Below are 15,244 nucleotides of genomic sequence, written 5' to 3' on the forward strand. Positions count from 1 at the left end.
CACTGTTTTAGGTAATTAATATTATAACTCAGTAATCCTTGTGTAGGTCATCATCTCGGTACAAACCACTTTACATCCCAGAGCTTTGGTCACCCTACAAAACCAAGATCCCTTACTCCCTATGCAGGTTCTCAGGAGATCAGAAAGCAAGTAAGTCAGACTTGCTGAACTGATCAGACTGAACTGAAAAATCATAGAATGGCTTGAGTTGGAAGGGACCTCAAGGATCATCAAGCTCCAAACCCCTGCCATAGGCAGGGCTGCCAACTGCTAGATCAAGTACTAGATCAGATTGCCCAGGACCCCATCCAACCTGGCCTTAAACACATTCAGGGGTGGAGCATCCACTGCCTCTCTGTGCAACCTGTTCCAGCACCTCACCACTCTCTCTGTAAAGAACTTCCCCCTGACATCTAAATCTTCCTTCCTTTAGTTTAAAACCATTCCTCCTTGTCCTATCACTATCGACCCATACAAAAAGTTCATTTCCCTCATGTTCATAAACTCTTTAAATTGTGGAAAGCCACAATGAGGTCCCTCCGCAGCGTTCCCTTTTCCAGGCTAGACAAACCCAGTTCCTTCAGCCAATCACTCATCACTCCACATCAAACCAGGTCTTCTAGCTGGCCAAATGCCCAAACATTGCTCTCAGAGCAAGGACTGATTAAAAGGCTGACCACACAGGAGAACACAATATGAGCTTCAAGTGTTACAGAATTGCATATTCAAGGATCTCAAGTGATACAGAGCAGACAAACTTACACAGCCATTATCTCATCATTCCCTCCCCAGTCATCACATTTAGTTTCCACTCCTTGAGTTTATCCCAAGGACATTACCTCCTCCATTCCATAACCCAACTCCCTACCACCCTAAGTTTTATTGACGTCTTACTAAGCAGCAACCGGCTTCAAATAATTCCTTTCTCAAGTGTTGCTCCCATTAGCCTCTGGTACCTCCCCCTCAACTAATGCCCACCTTCTATTACACCTCAGACAATGTTCATTTTTTATTACTCCAGGAAAAAGGGGAAGAAAGCAAAAGTCACTATTACACAGCCACCCCATCTCATTTTATTTTGTTGTGTGCAGTTCACACTACCAGCTTACAAAGAACAAAGTTAATTGCTCCTTCTCATCACTACCAGGGCCATTCTCTGCTAGCCCTGGTTTACACTCCCCCCTCTACGTTCTTGTTTCCTAATCAAGTACTTGGTTACCTTTTCCCATCCTCCATACTGTAGAAATAAGAATTCTGAGTTGTAGCAATGCCTCATTATTGTTGCCTGTGTTCAAAAGAGTACCAGAATAAATATGGTAGCTCCTGTATCTTAAACTGTGAGTCTTCTCAGTCTCTTAAAGTAAACCCGAAGACTCACAAATTGAAGAAAAACATTTGGAGAAAGCAAAAGCCATGATATGACTATCTTCTTAATCTAAAAATTCTCAATTTTTCAACTATAAAATAAGTTGACAGCTAACAATAATACACAAACAACGGCTATTGCAGAGAGAGCAGCAAACAGCATTTAAAGCAGACTCACAGATGGCAAACTTTCAGGTAAGCAGATGGTACTACATGTCTCTGTACAGAAATCCCTCTGGCAGATTCTGCAAAGTGCTATAGAAGCAGCTACTCTCACACAGATGTTCTACCAACATGAGCTGCCATACTTCCATAACACTATTTTACTCACTCAGTGCTTCAAATATCCTATGGAAAGTGAGAGGTGGTGCATTGGCACAGGGTGCCCAGGGAAGCAGTGGAGTCACTGGCCCTGGAGGTTTTCAAGAAGAGGGCAGATACGGCACTGTGGGACATGGTTTAGTGGGCATGGTGGTGGTGATGGTTGGACTAGGCGATCTTAGTGGTCTTCTCCAATCGTAATGATTCTATATAGGAAGACAGACTGCAGTGTGGATATATTTTTTATACTGGATTGATTAAAATGTAAACACTCTATAGAAAGTTCTCCCATACCATACCTCTAGGAGTGGTTAGAAGAATAGCAAATCTTTATACCTTTCTACTTGACAAATCAGTCAAACCCATAATAAAAGAAAGCAATGGAATATCTTGAAACAGAATCAAAACTGTCAAATTTGAAGTGATCCATAGAACAAAACCACATCTTATTATTCAAAAAGTTTTTATATCTTGTCAATAAACCAGAGGATGAAAGACAAGGGTGTATGACAAATTACTTAGCTTTACAGTTGCTTTTAATAAGAATCCACCCTGCTAATAAACTACATAGTCATGATTCAAGAAACAGATAGTTGGGTGAAGTTTTTTTCTATTACAAAAGGCCAGAAAAGCAACAATGGATCAGCAACTCCCCATTAAAAAAATAAAATCATACGCAACAACTCAATGTTCACAAAACTCAGTGCATTTATGAATACAGCAAGCTTTTTTTTTCCCCCTTCAATCAAGAGAGACCACAAATACAGTCTTCATCACAGAACAACATGACTGAGGTTGGCAAAGACCCCTGCAGGTTATATGGTTTAACCTCTGCTCAACCAAGGCCATACAGAGCAGGTTGCCAGCTCAGGTACAGACAGCTTCTGAACACCCCCAAGGATGGAGACATACCATAATTTATGCAACAGAGTTTTCTTCCATATGGGATAACTGCAGAGAATGTAAGCAATAAGCTTCACACTGAGAAAAACAACTTCCCAATTGCATAAACAGCCATTCCAATTGGGTAAACAATATCTTTGACAGTCATTTAGGTTAGTCAAATCCAGCACAGAATCTAAAGTAATTACTGACCTATAGACAAGCTACATATCTTAACATCATTCTGGTGAATGCAACAGAATGCAGCAGAGGTACAGAAAAGGAAATAGTGATGTGAACTACTCTTACGGATTACAACTGAGTCAGCATTTGCAAAAGGTGGCTTGGCATTCTTTGGGAACAGCTAAGTGAATCTTGGTTCATATACATCTGCAATAAAAGTACTGTCAGAATACAACAACAGAAACAAAATACAACAAATGATTGGCAATGTATCGCTAAGATACACATCTAGAAAAGACTGTACAGTAGCATATCTAGTACAAGCATCCAGAACTGTAACTGATTCTTTTCACAAAACTATTTTAAAGTTAGTAAATTAAACTAAAGCAATGGAATGTTAGCAGCTATCAGTGCTATTTCCAGTATCATGGAAATAATTTAAGTGTTTCACAGACTAAATATAAAGGTGCTAGACATATGTAACAACAAATGAATTAGCTACAAACTACTTCTGATGTGACCAAAGCAGAAAATATACTGAAGTATTACAGCCCAGAACACACAACTGAAATAGTGGAAAAGTTAGAGCTCTAAAATCAGTCAGCAATTTGATCATTGAATAATCTTCATCAGTATAATCATTTCAGATTTTTCAGATTGTGTGTACTACATACTGTTCATACAGTGGCTGTCTTCTGTTTTTTCTACTTATTATAGTCACATACAGATCCACTATATGAAGTCAGATTTCTTCCTCCTCCTCATCCTCTTTAAAATACAGTTTTCTAAATTCCCAACAACAAAATGCAGCTTAAACAGCTGGAGTCAAAGATCAAATTAAAATCTGTTTCATTAGCTCAAGACTGATGCAGAATCATAGAATGGCTTGTGTTTGAAGGGACTTTAAAAGCCATTTAGTTCCAACCTCCCTGCCATGCCCAGGGTTGTCACCCACCAGACCAGCCTGCTTAGGGCCCCATCCGACCTGGCCTTGAGTATCGCCAGGATAGAGCATCCCCAGCTTCTCTGGGCAGCTTGTTTCAGCCTCACCACCTTATCAGAGTCCAACAGAAGTTATCCACTGAGTTGAATTGCCCCTCTTTTATTCCCCCTTGTCCTGTCACTGTCTACCCCTACAAACTGCTGGAAGGTAACAGTGAAGTCTCTGTGGAGTCTTTTCTCCTCCAGGTTGAACAATCCCAGCTCTTTCAGCCTGTCATCACAGGACAGGTGCTCTAGCCATTTATCATAGAATGACCCAGGTTAAAAAAGACAAGATCATCCAGTCCAACTGCCCACATATCACCAATGGTTCTCACTATACGGTGTCCCTCAACACAACATCTAAACATTCCTTCAACACCTCCAGGATTGGTGAATCCACCATTGCCTGGGACAGCACATTTCAGTGCCTGACCACTTTTTTGGAAAAAGCAGTACATCCAAACTGAATCTCCCCTGGCAAAACATGATTATAAAGTTTTTTAAATCTCAGAAGGCGTTTGATGTTAACCGTTACTGAATCCACCTGAAAGCTGGAAAGGTGAGGCTGTGTCTGACGCATCTTAAATCAATGTCTCATGGTACAGAGGAAGAGCCTTACTTAGGGTTTGTACAAGATCCAGAATTCATCCTTAGGAGTGGAAATAGGGCAGATGGAAAAAACGAACCAGTGTATCAGATTTAGGGAGTATTTATAATGTTTTATATTTCTGCATTTTCCAGTTAGTAGAATATTAGACAACATTACAGTTTGCTTTTTTCTAAAAAATTCATGCTATGAAGTCAGCAAGGTTCAAAACAAACCAGGACTTCCTGGAACCAAAGCACAGTAATTATGACTTACCCAAAAGTTACACACTTCGCTTTGGAACTGGAAATGGTTGCTAGTTTGTTTACTTGTTGAATGAAACTTTTATAGGAAAAAAAAAAACAAAACAAGGAAACGACTTTCTTCCTTTTAAATTCAACTGCATTTTAAATTTCTGCAGGATCACCCTCAGCAATTTATGGAGCAAAAAAATTTGCACTGGTTTATACCTTAATGGACAAGAACCGAGAATTGATCAGGTAACTCATGTCAGTACTTGAGCCATTCAGAACCAGTAAAGCTGGCATTTTCTTTGCAGCACCGGATGTTCCTCCTGCAACTGTTCCTGCACATTACATGACCACTTGAAACGTCACATATTTCATTGAGCATAATCAGTCAGGCACCTAGCCAAATTGACACAAACGTGTCAAGCCTCATTTTTCTTTGTAATAGCAGTAGACTGGATGATCTAGTTCCACTGTAGTGTGACAGCCAGATGCTATTCTGGGTAAATTACATTTAAGGAGGGGAAAAGGGCTGTCAAGCAAGCCGCGAAGTATAACTACAATAGCGCATCCATCTGAATAAAATTAGTGATCAAGTCATTTATAAAAAAATAAACATATTAAATTACAGATATATTAAAAAAACACAGTAAACCAAGCAGCTGGGGTTCACACGCAGAGCGTGAATCTCAATTTCTGTTGGTTCAGAAACACACACAGGAACAAAAATCACCATTAGACATTTTACTTTGTGAGTCAATAAACTGTTCCCAAAGCCTGCTCTAACCAGCAAGCAGCTATCAACTGTTGCAGTGCCAACACAAGGCCATGTAAAAGCTAGAGTGATTTCAGATTCTATTCCACTAGTTTGGTTAGTTTCAGTGCTCTTCGGATCAATTTATACAGAGAGTGATAAACAGTGTTATTTGATATACTGAGGGGTTTTATTGCCGTTTAATTGTTTTCGTTGGGTTTGAGTTTGCTTTGCTTTTGTTTTTGGGTGAGGGGACAGGAACATATTTGGTGAGATTTTTTTGTTTGTTTGTTTGTTTGCTTATATTTGTTGTCTATTTGTTTTGAAAGACTCTTTTTTAATGAATTCTTGGAATTATTCCCATTCTGTTTAAGACCTTGAGGACAAAAAAGCTGCAACAGATTTATAATCTACAGGGGAAGTTCTTTGTAAAAACTCCCAATACAATATCAATCACCTCATTAGCTGTGTTTGAAAGTTCTACACACGAATACTGAAGTGACAGTGGCAACAACCCACTTCATAGAGCAGTTTACATACTGTTAATCTCCACAGAAACTACAAAAGATACAAAGAGCGTAACAATATTTGATAGAGCACATTTGAACTATAAAACACTTTCTCAGCATGCCATTGGCCAAAATAGGAGGCATTACTTTCAAAGCAGCCCTAGTAAGTATCAGAGATCAACACAAAGCTTGGCAGGCTTCCACAGGTATCAGTCTCAGGATGAAGACAGAAAACTCAAAACAAACAAACAAAAAAATCACTATTAAGAATATGCCTGCATGGCAATAACTGTTAAGTTCTGATCCGTCAGTGTTAATTACTATTCTTCCATACAAACAAGATGTTTATACTATGCAAAATTCTCATCTTACTGATCTGATTCACTTAGTATAATTAGTAGATGCAACTTAGCTGGTCTAAACTATTTAATATCAATATGTAGCAGCTCAGATTAATAATTGATTTAAAATAGAGTAATGTATTAGATATAGGGATATAGTTTAAAAAATTGTTTAACTCAAATCGCAAAAATCTCTCATTTGTTTCAACTTCCCCATTTACAGGACTGTAGCTCTCTCAAAGATTTCATTAAATAGCCATGGATTTCACTGTCTAGAATGTGAAATTATTCACAAAATATACAAGCTTGAATTAACTGTATGAAACTTTCCCTTTGTAAAATCCAAGTTCTATGATGCAGAAGAGTCTATTTATTCTTCTGCTGCATTTTCTTCTCTAGATCATAGTATATTGCAGTTCAGGATTCAGTCCAAAGAGGTATTTAATAATTTGAACAACACTTTCCACTCAAACAGAAATTGATGACAGCAAAACAGGTGCCTTTAGGAGACTAAGGATTTGCAATTACAGCACTGGGAAAACAGATATACTTGCATCATCTGCAATTATTAAGTTTAGAGTATAACAGTCCTCAGTGCTTTCAAGATAAGCCTGATTAACAAAAGATTTAAAAGGTCACTAGAAAGATGCTCAGTCAAATTAGTTCACACCATTTTTTCTCACAACTGTTTTACTAAGACTTATAAAATATTCTGCGAAATTCTGCAAATGTAAGTAAATTGTATTAACACACTAGATTATTTTCTCCACTACTGTTTATTCAGAATCCCCCATTTCTTGTCTCCATAGATTTTTGACCTATGCTCTTGTATTCTGATCTCCCAATACAGCAGAAAAGTTCATCTGAATATAGAATAAAAGACCATCTGAATTTATATACCAGAAAACGTGACTGCAGAACATGGATTCAACAGAATAAAGAGACTTTTGGGGCTCTATACCACACAGGGTTGACGAGGTAGAAGAGACCACATCTTATCTAGGAAAGATAACTTCCTTATTTCCTCAGAAACCACATTGCCACTACTTTTCCCCATCCCACACAAGTTCAGATTGTGGCAAGTGTTGTTTCAAGTTTTATTTTGAAATCATCAATAATATCTAATTTTACAAAGCAATGAAAACAGTGAAAACAAGCAGGAAGCACTAATGCAGACAGATCTGCATTAAAATTTAAATACACTACAGAAAGAATGCAAGTACTCTGGAGCAAAAGCAGCATCCCTAGCTTCCATAATGAAAATAGCAAATACTGAAAAATGCAGTAAATTCCTGGAGATAACAACATGAAAAATATGCTGAGGAAATGGGATATTCTCTAAGTTACTCTTAACACCGCAAACATGATCTTCCCATTCCCAAGACTAAAGGGATATGCCACTCCCTCAAATGAGGTCGCTTCCTCACCTTTTGCAATTACCTTTTATTGTATCACAAGAATGCAAAATGGATTAGTGTGACTCACCGACAGTCATCTGCCTATAAGTGGCCTGACTGTACACTTCAACTGTCTGAACATGCCACCAGTTTTAGGAGAAGGGCAGTAAGGAGGAGAACATTCCCAAGCAGCCTGCCTGTGTAAACCTCACATGCCTTTCTGGCCTACAAACAGTGCTAAACCTGAACAGTGATGATTATGATCTTATAAGTGTCTTGCTGGTTGCTAACAGCATACATTAAATGTGAGAATTACCATTTTTTCTTACAGTTGTTAGTAATCTTATTTAAGAGCTCTTAAGTCTTGTTGCAGCAAGAAAGTACTTTCATCATATGTGCTCCCTCTAAGCTGTAGATGACTTTGTTTACAGCATATTTAGCAGGCTGCATAACATCAAGCCAGGTGAAAACCTCAGACTTTCTCCCTGTCCACTGTAAGCTTCAATGGAGATGCTATGGCAAGAGGCTGGAGAAGCATTTACAACATCTTCCAGTGGCTTAAGAGGTAAATAACAAGTAAAAGAAAGTACATAAAATATAAATCAAACAAAGCTGAATACCATATTACAAGGTAATCCAGTCCATGAGTCTGCTTCTTAAAAACGTTCAAAAAAAACTGAAGGCAACAAGGCAGAAACATAAGTAAGAATCAGCATCTGGACAAAGAAATGCTGCAAGGAGCAGAACTAAAGTAGTCCAGCACTTTGTGTGTGAGTATCCTTCAGCTATCTGGACCAATTGATGATTTCATTATAACACATCCAGACAGACTGACCAGCATAACTAATCAGGTTTCATAGATGACTCTTGGGCTCTTCCTTTCAACACTGTCCCTAATTACAGTCTCTCTTTCATACAATTAGCAATTAGATATGCACAAGTAAATAGATTTATCTATTTTGATAGGTCACTCTCTGCTTCCCATAGAAGTTACAGAAAAAAAAAAAGATTGAACAGGGAAAAGAAGAGTCAGCACTACGGGTGAACCTACAGCACAATGTTATACACATTGCTTGCTTAAGAGCAAAAGCTAGACAGCTTAAAGAACAGCTTACAACTTAGAACAGAAAGTTAACACATAGCCTATAGCGTATCTTCTCAAAATGTTTTGGAAACACCAGTGAACCTGGTCAGGTACTCAAAAATAAAAGCTATTTATTGAATTCTGAAATTCAAAGACAGAAGTCATATAGATCAAATCAGAGGGACATAATTACATTGTAAATGCAGGTGCTTTGAAAAAGCTAAAATCATATGCTGCATTTAGAGCCCTCAGACTTCTTATTTCAAAGTTCAAGGAGGTGTGGAAGGGATATTTATTTTTCCCATTGCTTGTTGTCCCTTTTAGCTTGTTGAACACTCCTCTTTTTTTTTTTTTTACAAGCAATTAGCTTTCAAAAAAAAACCTCTAAATTTTAGTAATGAAGTGTTAAAGTACTAAATTAAGACATGTTATAGCACTCACCTGACTCCACAACTGGAAACAGAGGCAAAAGAACAAATCCCACAAGCTATAAACACGTGCATTATAGTTCCTACTTTGTCTTTGCTGTGAGAAGTAACTCTCTAAGCATCAGACCAAATTTCTCTGAACATTCAACCAACAACAACAGTACAGGATAGTGAAGTAGGCACTGATCACATTTTGAAGTTTAGAGGCTTCTTGGGGAAGAACTTAAGAAAGGAGGAAAAATAAATTTCTAACCATCTCTAAGGTAAAATATTAACATACGCTTTCACAAAAATTCAGAGATAAGTTATGAAGTAATGAAATTTTTTTAAAAGGATTATCAACTGAAAATACGATGCTGGAGCGCTCAAACATTTCACGTACAGACCAATACCAAATTTTCCCTTACTCAAGCTGAAAGCAGTAAGATAAAAGAGCAGTAAAATTTTCAAGGTCTTCCCTCTTCTTTGCCAATATTAAGATTCCATTCAATTGGTTCAAAATCATGCACACATACAAATTTGGTGATGTCTTGTTGTAATTAAATTGACATACACTTGCTTTAAGGAAGCAACAGCCTGCAACTTCCAGCAGAGAAACACTGAAATATTTATATTTAATATATTATACTCACAATAGCAAAAAAATGGAAGAACTCTGGGCACACCATGCCCACATTGCTTACTACTGCCTATAACACTGCGAACACCATAAAGTAACCCACATTCACATTACAATTCTTCAGATATTTCCATCTATGAAATTCCAAAGTGCTGCTGCTTCCCACCCACTAGTTGGCCTACATCCAGCAAGCAGGCTTTCTGCAGTTTTCCCACACCTAATTGTTTTCCAGGATGCACACAAAGCACGGATAAATGTGTTGTTTCTTTCTTTTTAACGGAAAGAACTGCAGAATAAGCTCTCAACTCTCTTCCATGGTGCAAGAAATGCTTTGTCAAACTGGAGTACAGCATGATAACTCAAAGAAAGAAGCACTCTACATCTGATGTAGGCTGTTAAGCAGATGGGGGGGGAGGAGGAGGAAGGACATCTATACAGATGGTCTGGAATTTGCATTTTGTAATTCAAAGATGAAAGCATTTCTCAGCCTACTACATGCACTTATTTCAGCACCTTGCAAAATAAGACAAAAGGGGACCTCCTCTCCCATTGCACAGTACAACTTCAGGAAAAAATCAAGTTTAAGGGTATAAGGTGGAAGAAATCTAAAGAAAACAGACTTCTAGAAGTCTTCAAACACCAGCATCACTTCTCAACACTGATTACTAGAAGTTCCAACTGAAAAAAAAGTAGCAGAAGTTGCATTCTTGCAAAACCTTTATTAGTTAAGACTGAGACAAGACAGAACTTCTCCGTGCTAGAAATACAAATGTTTCTGACCCCTAACCTGGAATTCACTTTTCCTGTGCTTTTCAGCTCCATCAGAGTCACCAGGAAGACCTGCATGTCCTGTACTCTGGGAGCCCTCTCTTCTCTACAAAGCACCTCAGCTTGCACTTGACACCCATACTGTACGACATCACACAGCGTTCTCTGACAACAGGCTCAACATCATTTTAAGAGAAACTGGATGGACTATGACATTAGCCCCAGAGGCTACAGCAGCTTCTGAATTTTCAGGAGAAAAAGCAAGTTCTCTGATTCACTACATCCAATACTTGTAACTGCACTAATGACCTGTGTCTCAAGCACACACGGGGGAGAAGAGCAGAAGTTGGCTTTATGCAGCTTCTTCTTGATGGCAAGGAAGAGGATGACAAGAGAGACAGATCACACTGAATAATAGAAGTTAAGTTTACTCCTCTACCCACTTTTATGTCTAATTAAGCCACATAGACCACAGAAGGTAAGGGAAGCCAAAGGAACCACATTAAGTCTTTTAAATTAAGATTAGTAGCATGATTTCAAAGCACAAAGAAGCCTCCTCACAATCACTTTTATTACTTACACCATTGAGAAATACAGCAGTAGCAGCTACTGCCCTTTAGAGGTAATCAGAAATCAAGCAACAAAGATTCACAGAATCATAGAATGGCCTATGGTTGAAAAGGACCATAACAATTGTCTAGTTTCAACCAGCAGACCAGGCTGCCCAGAGCCACATCCAGCCTGGCCTTGAATGCCTCCAGGGATGAGGCATCCACAACATCCTTGGGCAACCTGTTCTAGTGTGTGACCCGACTCTGTGTGAAGAACTTCCTTCCTCCTAATATCTAACCTAAACCTCCCTTGTCTTAGCCTAAAACAAAGAAATGAAAGAATGCTTTTAAAACTTTTGCCACCCAGCTGCTGACGCACAGTTGGCCACGTCAAACTGCTGAGCTTATCATTTCTGCATAACACACAAGCCAATATACCTTAGCTTCACAGAACAGTGATTTACACTGATGTGTACCCACTCACACAGCAAGGCCAAGGCAGAGCAGTGCTCAGCTGCATTACTGGCACCTGTTATCAAGCTGCTGACAGGAGAGCACAGGCAAGAATCATGACTTGAAGCAATACACAGCAATTTAGCAGCTCAACACACAGCTTCACAAATTTCTTATTAAAGATAAACTTTTTTTTTGAAATATATAATATATTGAGATTACAGGGTCACTGCATTCTTATTTGTTTATATTAAATGTCAAGAAACTATAATGTTTTAGTTTGGTTCCAAAGCTATTTTTCAGATAGCACTGAAGAATAAAGTACCTAAAATAGTGGGAAAGAAACTGTGAAGTGAGAAGCAACTTAAGCATTTGTTGGGGGGGTTTTTATTGTTGGTTGTTTTTTGGTGGAGTTTTGTGGTTTGTTTTTTTTTGTGGCAGGGAAGATTTATAAGTTTACCACATGGTGTTAAACAATGTCACTTCTCCCAAATTTTGAACGACAGAAGTTTGTCTGGCAAAAATGTTGTTTTCTTCAAAGCTGTACCTCTCTCATTCTCGAACTTCTGCAATATCCTACTTGAAACAGAGAGAAATTCATCCGGGGGAAATTAAATGGATTTTTAAGAAGCACAGGCATGTGCTTAACTTCGTAAGTCCTCACCTTTCCTCTCCAAGGCAAGATCTTACAATACAAACCTTTCCAACATCCCTACACGTTAGCCTGGAAGAACATGTAAAGAGCTTCCCCTGAAATATATGGCTAAAAAATAAGCATTAGCTTGCAGCCCCTCCAATACCCAAAATATCAGTTGCATCAATACCAACTGTCACCAAATAAACTTTTCCTTAACCACTAAAACACACCTATCACTTCATGATAAAGTGCATATCTCGTATAAATGACACGTAATCCGGTTTCTTCTCAAGTCCCACAGTTCCTGCAAAAAGCTTATCGATTTATTATTACTCTTTACATCACAGTGCACACATTGAGCAGTAACCCAGTAGGTTATTTTACCTTGATCTTTTGCTTCAACTCCCCGGTACTATCCAAAAAGTAACACCTACAGAGAAGTTGATGTTTGGCTTTACTCCTGGATGGTAAGCTGAACAAAGTTCTTCATCCCAAACTAAGTTGTCTAAAACATCCTCTGCTTTCTAAGCACATTGTCAAGATCCCTAAGATCCAGGCGCAGTAACTAAACACTGAAAACGTCAGTAGGCAATTGTGTTCCTTTACAGGACAACAGTCACCATGCCACCCCCACACAAGCAAATATCTATTGATAACACTATCAGGTAACAAGCCAATGAAGTTGCTCCAGAAGGAAAGTACATAACCTAACCTCTCAATGCATACAGTGTTCCCACAAGTTTCCTGTAAGTAGACAGCATTTCTAAGTAGTTAAGATATGCTTAGCGTATTCTAGTGGTTTGCAGGTCTTAAATAATAGGAATAGCACCTATTTTTTGCTCAACTGCAACACAAAAGGTAGTCATAAAACCTGCACATGGCAGAAACAACTCTGGATGGGGGTGGGGAAAAGTACATATTCACAGCTTATAGAGAAACTATAGGAGAGTCAACCAATGACATAGTAACCACTGCTTTTAATGTTTATTTGGACTCTGTTTTTAACTTACTACCAGAGCTAAGCACATTTTGTTTATCTATCTGTGAAATAAAACCTGTATATTCTCACAGTGTCAGTTATCACACTTAAAAAGCAACCCTGAAAAGAATCCACGTAAGTAGGTTAATCTGGAGCACCACTTCAAAACTGCCAGCATTAACAAACTCCTTCTTCTATGGCCCATCTACTGGGCAACATAAGGCACAACAGCCACAGCTGGAGTTTGGAAAACTGCTGCTGAATTCCTTTTTGTTTCATCTGTATCTATTTCAAAACCTAATTTTGACCATTTTGTTTCATCTGTTTTCTATTTTAAAACTTGATTTTGACAGTATGCGCTAGTGTGACTGGGGAAACTAAGAAATGAGATCACCAGAAAAAAAAAGACAATGAAAAATGAGAACTTCAACAGTATATTTAGAGATCACTAAAGCTCATGTTTTGTGCAACATTTAACTCTACCAACAATTAACACCCCATACAAAAGAAGTTCTTGTTAAATTTTAAGCATCCATATCCTTTCAGTCAGGGAGAAAGAGTTCATGATAAACTCTGATATCCAACAGCAGAGGTACCATGAGGAAAAATACCACAGCATTCAGGTAGACCTTGTAGCCGATAAGAGATTAATAAAAAGAGGCAATCACACCCCTTCCTCCCTTTTAATCTACACAAGTAACTTTCAAGAAATTCTAATATCACGTCAACAGGATTTATTTTAAATAGTTCTTGAAAGAATATTACCAGCACTTTAAATTCCACTGTATTGAAATATCGAAAAGCAAATATTCTTTCACCCATTGTCACCACATTTTACACATCTTTAGCAGTAAGGAGAGATCTTACACAAAGGTGTGATTTAAGCAACTAAAGTGTATTAGAAGCAAATTTACCGCAAAACCTGCATTTAAGTTTTGGAATCTCAGTTTTGAAGACAGCTTCACATAACCGAGTCTTGAACACTGAGACAGTTGCACTGCACAAAGCCTCAGGTGGCCCCAAAAAGCTACCACCAGGATGCCATTGATCACTGGTACTGTTAACTACTATTTTATTTCTGATTTCTTCATACTAACACAATTAAGAAGACTCACTGCAGACATCTCCAATTGCTTGGAATAACATTATATCAATGGATTTTAAGGGCCAGAAAGGATGGCTATGCCATCTACACTAGCTCAACATCCTTCTGCATATCATAGGTTGATAGATTTCATGCTGAAGCTCCGAGGCTTTACCAGATGGGATTTCAATTTATACTATCCACCAACAAGCTAATGTCTTGAGCAAGTAAAACCTACTAAAAAGCAGTTTTGAAGTCACATAAGTTCTCTCTCCGAATACCATAATGCAACCCCCCACGCACACACAGTTTCCCCCACGAACGATACTACTGGTTATTGACTAGAGGGAGAAAATAACCACTGGCACCACAGAAGAGCTCAGATCCTTGCAGCCCTCACTAGCCAGGCTACAATTTAAATCACCCTGGGGAAAAAAAAATTGATATCGTTGCATACATCCAGACAACATAAGGGCAGACAGAATAGCACTAAGAAAACTACATGCTGGGAAGACACAGGAAACATGCGAAAGGCTCTTACTTTTCATAGCCACATCGACGGAACGTCCCTAGCTGACAGCCTCGCCAGTCACGATAAGCAGCCCTAACTTTTCCATCCGCCAAACAAAAGAGGACCTCATTCTCAGAGGGGGAGACGTAAAGAACACGAGAAGCCCACAGCCGGAGCCCTCTGTACCGCGGTCTCCCCCAGCCCAGCCCCGCAGCCCGCGGGCACCCACCTGTGCCGGTGTTCGTCGTGCCCCTGCCCGTGGATCAAGAAGCCTCCCAAGTGCTTGCCCCCCTTGCTGGTGTCCACGTGAGGGATGAGCACGTCCTCCAGCCCCAGGTCAAAGCGTTTGTGCTTCGAGGAGTCGGGCAGGAAGAAGAACGCCCCGAAGCACAGCGTGATGAAGGCACTCAGGATAAGGAGCAGGATGAATTTCTCCGACAGTCTCAGTGTAGCCCTGTGGTGAGGGAAGGACGACGCGCCCAGGTTGAGGGCGGGCAGCCTGCGCCCGGCCAGCGGCAGCAGGGCGGGAGCGCTCATCCTGCCGCTCACGGCCGCGCTGC

The 15,244-nt window shown here is 39.3% G+C and overlaps 1 protein-coding gene across 3 annotated transcripts in view; it reads right to left on the reverse strand.

The window, feature by feature from the left end:
• Positions 1-15,238, reverse strand: part of MAN1A2 (mannosidase alpha class 1A member 2) — a 132,143-nt gene extending 116,905 nt beyond the window's left edge. For all 3 annotated transcript variants that reach the window (XR_795100.2, XR_002117709.1, XM_010718173.2), the window contains exon 1: positions 14,914-15,238. Coding sequence is in view for 1 of the 3 variants with exons in the window: in XM_010718173.2 (XP_010716475.1) it covers positions 14,914-15,221 (308 nt within the window). In the remaining 2 variants the exon portion in view is untranslated. The remainder of the gene's footprint in view (positions 1-14,913) is intronic.
• Positions 15,239-15,244: the final 6 nt, after the last annotated feature.

Source organism: Meleagris gallopavo, chromosome 1 (assembly GCF_000146605.3).
Source record: "Meleagris gallopavo isolate NT-WF06-2002-E0010 breed Aviagen turkey brand Nicholas breeding stock chromosome 1, Turkey_5.1, whole genome shotgun sequence".
NCBI lineage: Eukaryota > Metazoa > Chordata > Aves > Galliformes > Phasianidae > Meleagris > Meleagris gallopavo.